Here is a 9,079-nt window from a genome sequence, read left to right as displayed (position 1 = left end):
ATCCATTCTGATAGAATAGAAAAAATATGATGTCATGGAAAGGTCAATTTGACATCATTATAATCATCAACCAAATGGGTTGTCCTTATATGGCATGGGTAATCTTCCCTTTGTCCTTTCGAAAATTTCAAATTATAATCATAATGTCTGAGAATTCATGTTACAGTTTTATTGTTTTGTTGTTTAATGTATGTATGCTTCTTCTATATGTCTGCACACTATGTACATGTACAAATTTGGAAAAATGCATTGACCATTACAGTTTTATCTAATTTATTATTTTATGTATTAAGTATTATTGGAATATATTATTGTGTGTAAAGAATCATTTTTTCATGTGAAAAATATATTATGGTCATTCATTTAGTCAAGATCGACGAAGTGATTTCATGAGTTTGTAGTTAACTTGAAAGAATTTTCATGGCCATGAAATTTTAATGATGTTTTGGTACACTATATTTTAATATAATTACATGAAATAAGATGGATATTTATAATGAAAAAATAATCATAACCCAACCTTAATTAAGATTCTTCGAAACCGACTAAACCTTACTTATAAAACAGGTCAGATTAATTAGTTTGGTGAATCGTAGCTCATGACCCAATATGTTCATTACTTTTAGACTTGATAAATTAATGAAAATCAATCATTCTCATCCATATCTATCTAATCTATGTACCATGTTGGCTGTTGGATTCTAGTTCATGCATTTGGGATTATTGCTATCAAACAAATATTTTCCTAATGTAGGACTGAGATCTAGTCAATAAATCAACTTTATTAGGAAAATTGTAACAAAATATAATTTTAATGTATAAAACCATTATTTGATCATAAATAGAAAAATAACCATTGAGAAAATATCGTTAATTTGTGCATGTATAATTAAAAAACATAAATTCGTTTGAAATTGATTTTGACCATCCATCATCAATCAATATGTACGGATTAAATTGTCATCTAATGATTCTTGTTAGTACTATTCTTGGAGAGACTTAAATAAGTTAGTACTACTATTCTTATAAATTAGTACCATCACATTGTGAGAACCATATATGATTATATAGTTTTTCGATTTATAATGATTTACGATGAATGTATCACTTTGCTTGTAAAATCCCCTATTTGAATTCAAATTAAGACTAGAAATGGTTAATTTTTGAATTATAAAATTTCCATCATATTCGCACAAGCTCAATTAGTTAATGACCACGAATTCATGCAATTACAATGTGATGAATTTATTTGTGAGGGTTGGCGATTGTGAAAGCTATATTTTTCTTGGGAACTTAAGAAAAATCTGTGTATAAAGTCATTATATTCATATTAAATTAACTACACTAAAACTATGAAAGATATTTATAATTTCCTTTTCTTTTATCCTTCAAATATATTTCCCTCCTACGTCATTGTCTACTTTTTCTTCAAATTTTTGGAATTCAAAGATTGATCCAGTCCTTATAGTTCGGTGGTCTGTGTGATGTATCACATTCACATAAAAACATATATTTGTTGAATGATTCTGCCTGTATTTATTATATCATCTACGAATATAATACCTTTTACAGTAATTTCATAAATTCTTTTACAGTAATTTTATAAATTTCCTCAATGTCAGAAACTCAGGAATTTTCGCACGCTTGGCCTCGATTACTAGACACTGAAAAGTGAATTATTACTACATCAGCTTTCATTGACCCTCACATTTTTGTTTTATACATATAATAATTTAGCTAATATATTTTTCTTAGTACTCTAGTTTATTCGTTTAGTTGAAACTCACTTATAAATTGTACTAATAATTATTCGGCATCAATCATGTTCAATTTGTGTAAAGGTATAGATTTATTATTGTGAAATAAAATCTTTTGTTTAATCATATTATAAATCTCAAATTGTTTGCATGAAACACACGCTATATTTAATGATTGGTATATAAATCACTTCAGCACCTTTGGTAAAAAAAAAAAAAAAAAAAAAAAAGCTACAATCAAAGTTCAAACCACAAGTATAATGAATTACTAGCCTAAGTGTAATTATGTATTTTGCAATAAATCATTGCACATATCATTTTCAAATTTTCAATCAAGTAAATCAATGCAACCTGGGCGATAGCCGTCTTAGTTTCAAATTTAGTAGATTTTTTTTTTTTGCAATTTATAAATTCATAACCCCCCACCCATTAAAATGACCTTATTTGAACATGATATGTTCTATAGGCTCGTACCTCTGTATCCTTGATTTATAAGGAGACAGGAAACCATGTCTGATGGATGAACTGTGGCTGCCTGTCTAGAGCGTGATTAACGGCACCTTGGGTCAGGTCTCTGGGTGCAGTAGATGATCGTTCTTGGCTTGGACTTTTGTCCAATTAGGATGGCCGAGCAGTTGTCTGACAGATTAACCCCTCACCCATAAAAGTAAAAACCCAATTTTGTAACAATGTTAAATTAAGGTCTTTGGGCCAAATCTAGAGTGTAATCAATCATGTTTGGTCTGTGATCCGGGGTCGAATCAAAATTTTCGGTAGTTTAAAGTTAAATCTAGTGTGTAATCAATCTTGTTCGATCTGGGATCGGGTCAGATCAAATTATTTAGATCGTTTGAAGATAATTGCACATAATTGATAAGTAATCCACGATATATGTAAATCATAGAGTTTCGCTCAATTACTTTCTTGAGTAATGAGTATTATGAATGTTGTCCAATCGGACATATAAAGTTTGATACTTAATCTCAGGTTAATGTTAAATAGAAATAGTCTTTGACTTATGAATGTGTATGATATTGGATCTTTGCCTATCTTGGTATAAGTTAATCTTGTTCAGCCAAACACACCATTAATCATAATGATATAAATAGTTTGTATATGTGTATAATTAAAGTTCGGGGGCTGCGTGTGGCATGCCTAGTAAATACACGAGCCTATATTACACATCTTAAATTAATAAAACATGAGAAAATATAATTGGTGAGGATATTGACACTCTTATGTCGTGGACTATCACATGTACTTATTTAACTTCTTTTATTTATTTAAGTTAGTGATAAAATACGTCGGCATCGCACATTGATTGTATATTAGTTAACATTCTTCTATATAAATCATTGATGTCCAATGAGATCACCCGCACTTACTAGGTATGTAAATATATTTTGTCATATTTTTAATCGCTCAAAAAACTCCCAAATTTAAATTTGGATCCAGCATGTGATATTACCCTATATCCCTTAAAAATATGAATTATTTTAATTTTAGCTAGTTTGTCTCTTAAAATTATAAATTCTCTATTTTAGAAAAACTTTTTTTTTCTCTAATGATGAGACTCATTTTCCACTAACAATACTTCAATCATTTTTTTTCTATCTCTTCTACTTTACTGATTGTGTATTAAAACTCGCGTCTCTTCAAAAGTTCGAATATAGTTATCGTACGTCTTATAGATATATAGTAGTAGTATAGTAAGTCGAATATATAGACTTAGGATTTAAGAAATTTTTGCTTTGAATATATTGCTCAGGATGATAAAATAACACTATACACATCAATTCTAAAAGATTATTCTTCTTGAAAAAACTAGTTATCTAGTACTAGTACTAAACTTTAACATTGCAAAGGTAACTACATATAACTCTCTCGTCTCATTACAATTGAGTTATATTTATTTTTACTCGAAAGAAATCCCTAAGATACACGTGTATGGGAACGATCCAATCCGAAGGAGTGAAAATCCTCACTAATTTCTCGACTTCAAAACTTACCAATGAAAACTATCGATGGATACACAGAAGCAAATAGTGGCTTACGTTCGAACCTAGCTAGCGTTGGTGAATTTTTTAAATTTTATAGCACTATGTAAGAATCGTCATGCAACAATCCCTATCATAACTATGAAATATAGAAATTTAGTTTCTCAAAATTCTAAACTAGAAATTTAAATTATACAACCTCTACCAAAACAAATATTTGCATCCGTCCACGATTCAAAACGAAATAAACATTGGAAATAAATCCATGGGCGATAAGAGTTAACGTCAGATGATGTCATGGGCGGTCTTGGCCTCAAGTAGTATAACATAATTTCATTTATCTCTTTGGAAAAGCCTCTTTAAATTAATATACAACAATATAATCATGCAATTGGACCACACCAACTGATTGAGGAGAGATATACATCAAATAGCTAGACACCCATGGCCTTCTTTGGGACTCCCTAATCTCATCATGGCCCAATGCAATATTTAAAGACTGCCAACATGTGTATATACACACAAATATATATATATATAGAGAGAGAGAGAGATAAAGCTCATGGTAGCCATCATTTCTCTCTATACACTACTTTCTTCTTCTTTCAAAACCTTGGGATTGAAAGAAGAGCTTCTTCATGGCATATATATAGTTTATTAAACAAACCATATGCTTTGACAGAAGAAAAAAAGAGAGAGAGAGAGAGAGAGTGAGGGTTTCTTGATTCATCGGTTGTTTATTTGATTTCATTTCATGGTGTGTGCTTCCTTTCTTTTCAAGGCTGCTTTTTGATGAGACATTGAAAGAGTAAAGAGAGGAGTTTGAAAGTATATGGCTGTCACCTGAGCAACTGTAGAGAGAGAGAGAGAGAGAGAGAGCTTTACTTTCTTAGCTGAAAAAATATTTTCTTTACAAAAAAGAAATCATTAATCTTGGGATTTTCAAGTGGTTTAAAACAAATTATCACCTCATTATGGAGTCTGCAAACAGCCATCATCACCACCAAGATCAACTCCTTGGCTCTTCTCTACCTAACTATGCCACTCCTTGGCCTCCTTCTTCCTTCTTGTAATCCCCCTTCTCTCTCTCTAGATTCATTCTAACCTAGCTAGGGTTTCAACAACCATTTTTTATATTTTTATATATTTTTTTTTAATTTGTTTTTCACAGGAATTCCAATTGCTTGAGTGAAACGAAGCCGCAGGAAAATTCATCACACACATCCATGGAAATGGGATTCAGCAATTGGAGCAACAATCACTCCGACCAAGATCTGCAGCATTACTACCGCAAATACTCAGACATACTGAGCTGCGGAGGAGGAGGAGGAGGAGGCGGCAACGAGCAAACCCTAAGAAACCAGCATCAGCATCAGCATCAGCATCAGCAGCAGCATAGCTCTGATCTGCAGCAAAACGACGTCGCAACGAAGTTTCTGCTGAAATCATTCTCCTCATACGGGAAAATGAATTCGCCGGATTTTTACTCCGGCAATAGCGTTAACCACACGAGGCAGATTTTTCCGGCCGAGTACTCGAGCCTGATCAATCCAGCGCCGGGATCTTTGGATATGAATTTGGAGGCGTTGGATCTCCTGGCGTCGTCTAGGTTTACGGCCAATTTTCCGGCGGCGGCGGCCTCGCACAGTCAGATTGGGATTTTGAGGGATGAGTTTTCTAGTTATGGTTTGGATCAGATGCATCAATCCCTTCAGATCCCATTTTATGGCTCTAATAAGGTTTGTCACTTTTTTCCTGGGTTTCATGTTCGTAACCACTGGCGGACACAGTAAGGAGAGGGGAGGGGCTTAAGCCCTTATGGCCTTATCGAAATTTTTTTCTATTTAAATTTGGGGAAATTACTGAAACTTGTATCTAGTCCTTACCGAATTGATGGCTAGATAAATATGAACAGTAGGATCAATTTTTATTTTTTTTTTGAAAAAAATTATAATTTGTTATGGCTTTACCATATCATTCAAATTGGTGTGATGATTTTATTAATCCTTTGGAACTAAGAAATAGGAAAGCTAGGAGTCTTTCCTAGTCATTTTATAGCTGCTTTTTAGTGTATTTGATATCTTTTTCTTTTCCTTTATTTGAAAGAGGGCTTCCCTTTTCTCAGCTTTTTGCATTATATATGTACACCTTTTAATTTTGTTTTCAGAAAATTGGATCTTTTTCAGTTGGATATTGACAAGAGGGCCATGCATTATAATTATTTTGTTGAACAACTTTATTCTTTTTTGAATTTTTGAAAGGTGTCATCAGCTTCAAGCAATGGAGTAGTAACAGAAGCGAGACGCAACACCAACAAAATGGAGCCAAAGTCGCAAATTCAAAAACCGCCTAAGAAATCGCGGTTAGAAGCGCGATCTTCTATCCCTCCATTTAAGGTGTTGTATTGAGTGGTCGAAAATATTTTTGATTATGTCTATGGCATCTTATACTTATACGTCTATTGCATAATTATAACGCTTTTTAAAAATTGACAATTCAGGTGAGAAAAGAGAAATTGGGAGATAGAATTGCAGCACTTCAACAATTGGTAGCACCTTTTGGCAAGGTAAAATTATACTAGTATTACTGCAAGAACATCATGTTTTGCATTTATCTTATAAATCAAGGCAAATTGCTTGAAAAACTATGAATTTTGGTCAAATTCTGATCCGTCCTTGCAACTTTGAAAATTAGTTGGAAAAACCATGAGGTTTAAATTTGTTCGCAATTATCCTATAATGTCAAGTTTGGTGATCTCCATTTAATAAATTGTCGATGCTTTTTAACCAAACGACGTCGTTTTCTGTATAAATAGACGACAACGTTTAACTCACTGATAGTTACATCCATGTATGATTTCTCGTCTACCATATACAATTTCACAAAAAAAATCATCTTCAGATAATTGCTAATAAATCTTAACTTCATGATTTTTTTATGTTGGTTTTTAAAGTTGTCGGATGGATACGAATTTGATAAAACTTCATGATTTTTTTCGATAATTTGTCCTATAAATTATCATCTAGCTGGCAAGGATTAACTCCAATTTGGTAATCATACCATTATGAATTATGGCATCGTACAAAACCTTGAATGATCAATAATTAGGGTTTCTTAAATACAAGACAGACACATACATGATTATCATCATTTATTACACACAAGCCCACGCTTACACTGTATGTTGTCGTATGCATGTGACATTACACCGATTGAGAAGCAATATTTTCTGCATAAAGGCTGAGGTAAAATTTGGGATCTTAAAAGTTGGAGTATATAATAATGAAAGAAGAAAACAGTTAAAAGAAATTAGCAGCAGTAGTCAAAAGTTTCATGCTTAGAATCTCAATAAAAGATGCCCTAAACAATTTTTCTATATATATCTTCAAAAAATTAAATTAAATTACTTATATGTAATGGAATTATGACATGTGGGCGTTGGAGAATATTGCAGACAGACACAGCATCGGTACTAATGGAGGCCATTGGATACATCAAATTTCTACAGACACAAGTAGAGGTAATACTGACACACATGTTAAAAAAAAACATTCTTCTTGGTACTTGTTCCTCTATGTATTTTATTGCCTCTTATATATATATATATATATAAGCTAAATTAATTGAATAAATATGGTGAAATGAGAAAACCAACCTGCAAAATAATGTATTGCAACAAAAAATATCATGTTGTTAGCTTGTTCCGGCTTTTGAAGTTGTCGTCGATCTTTACTTTCGTTCGTCTATTTACTTTCGTTTTTCACTATATTTGATATTATAAATTTCGTTTTTGAATACATATAGCTAGCTAGAATACCAATGCATGTAACAAGATGTGCAATTCAAAGCTTTCAATGTATAACCATATATGAAGACAATGGATTTAGTGAAATATGAAATCTAATAAAAATATTACCTGTTTTCTCCATGCAGACTTTAAGCGTTCCTTATATGAAGGCCTCACGGATCAAGATCAATAGAGTAACAAAAGGGGTAAGATAACTACAACTTTATTACTTTTTCTCTTTTATAAAATGGATTTTGTTATGAAAATTGATTAAACATTTGATTAGATAAATAAAATTTGAAAATACTACTTAATCACAAATTTTGTTTTTCCGCAATTATTAATTTTCTTTTACTTTGTTACTAGGGTTCTTTGAGATTTCATGTAGGAAAAGAGTAACAAAATCTAAAACATTATACTTGGAATTTGAAAGAATGATTTATTATCCCATATGCATTGCAGGGTGCAGTTGATGAGAATGGAAGCTATGAAGAAGCAAAGGGTGACTTGAAAAGCCGAGGGTTGTGTTTGGTCCCATTATCGTGCTTGTCTTACATAACCGATGGTGGCGGTGGCGGTGGCGCGGCCGTTTGGCCACCGCCTCACTTTGGCGGCGCCACCTAGTGAAGTGAATGTCTAGAAGGAGCCTTCAATTTGTATGATTTTGATGACTAAATTTAACTTAGCTTTTGAGAGTATTTTCATGCTTAATTTGATATAATGGAGCAAACTTGGTCATCCTACAAAAGAGAGAAATGAAAAGGATGGACCAAGTTTGATCCATTAGTAGTCAAGTGTGATTTCCTAGTCCAAGTTAATTACATTGTCTATGTAATTAACCAATTCGACGATTATGTTTTAGTATGATTTAATTCATGTCCTTATAAACACAAAATTTAAAATAGATTAATTTGGCATTCAAGATGATTATGTTTTGCAAATTTATTATACCAAAGTTTTTCTTCTTGTTTTTAAAAATGATATATCCAAGCTCAATCCAACCTCATTCACATTTGCCATCGACGGAGTTAGGAGGCGACTCCCTCCCAAATAGCAAAGCCGGCCTATAATTCTCCTTTGATCAGAAATGTCATTACCGTGCGCATTCCCTTATTTCAATAAAAAAGTTGAAGAACAAAAAGGCCATCAAGCATTTTGATTTTTTTTTATATAAAAAAACTTAAATTATAGTTTTATCCTTCATTAAGATTGCTTGACCTTTGCCAATGAAAAATGTATCAAGTTATATTCTCACTTGTCTAAGTTAGAATTTGCTAATTAAATCTCTATTATTACAAAACAATAAGTTTTATAGAGATTGAAGTACTATAAATTATGACCATACATCTATCTAATCACATTAAATAAGTTGTTTTAATTAATTCAATTTACTTGTTTAACTAATGGGAAAAAAACATTAAATAAATTAATCAACACTACAACTAATACTATTACTACTAGTATCATTTAACTTGCCACTAGTAATGCCTAGTTGGATAGTTCCTATTGGTAGAATAACTATACGAGTGATCAGAAGT

General features: G+C 32.0%; 1 protein-coding gene and 1 non-coding gene across 2 annotated transcripts; both read left to right on the top strand.

Moving 5' to 3' along the window:
• Window positions 1-2,191: 2,191 nt before the first annotated feature.
• Window positions 2,192-2,406, top strand: LOC148933640 (small nucleolar RNA U3). Its single transcript, XR_016134782.1, has one exon. It is a non-coding gene; the product is annotated as a small nucleolar RNA U3 (small nucleolar RNA).
• Window positions 2,407-4,294: 1,888 nt separating this feature from the next.
• LOC148933639 (basic helix-loop-helix (bHLH) DNA-binding superfamily protein) lies at window positions 4,295-8,468 on the top strand. The gene is made up of 7 exons (XM_089063153.1): window positions 4,295-4,823; window positions 4,926-5,493; window positions 6,016-6,150; window positions 6,255-6,320; window positions 7,209-7,274; window positions 7,688-7,747; window positions 8,004-8,468. Exons 1-7 carry the CDS (start codon window positions 4,729-4,731, stop codon window positions 8,163-8,165), a joined length of 1,152 nt encoding a protein of 383 aa, XP_088919279.1. The 5' UTR covers window positions 4,295-4,728; the 3' UTR covers window positions 8,166-8,468.
• The last annotated feature ends 611 nt before the right edge of the window (window positions 8,469-9,079 follow it).

Source organism: Salvia hispanica, chromosome 1 (assembly GCF_029641045.1).
Source record: "Salvia hispanica isolate PSC_SH4W2 chromosome 1, Shi_PSC_v1, whole genome shotgun sequence".
Lineage (NCBI taxonomy): Eukaryota > Viridiplantae > Streptophyta > Magnoliopsida > Lamiales > Lamiaceae > Salvia > Salvia hispanica.
This window is presented reverse-complemented; position numbering and strand designations above follow the sequence as displayed.

What these genes read in the sequence shown, in the direction of transcription:
- LOC148933639 (XM_089063153.1), top strand. Translation starts at nt 4,729, where the DNA reads ATGGAGTCTGCAAACAGCCATCATCACCACCAAGATCAACTCCTTGGC. An exon ending in TTCTACAGACACAAGTAGAG is followed by an intron (nt 7,275 to 7,687) that starts GTAATACTGACA and finishes TTCTCCATGCAG; the next exon opens with ACTTTAAGCGTTCCTTATAT. An exon ending in TCAATAGAGTAACAAAAGGG is followed by an intron (nt 7,748 to 8,003) that starts GTAAGATAACTA and finishes TATGCATTGCAG; the next exon opens with GGTGCAGTTGATGAGAATGG.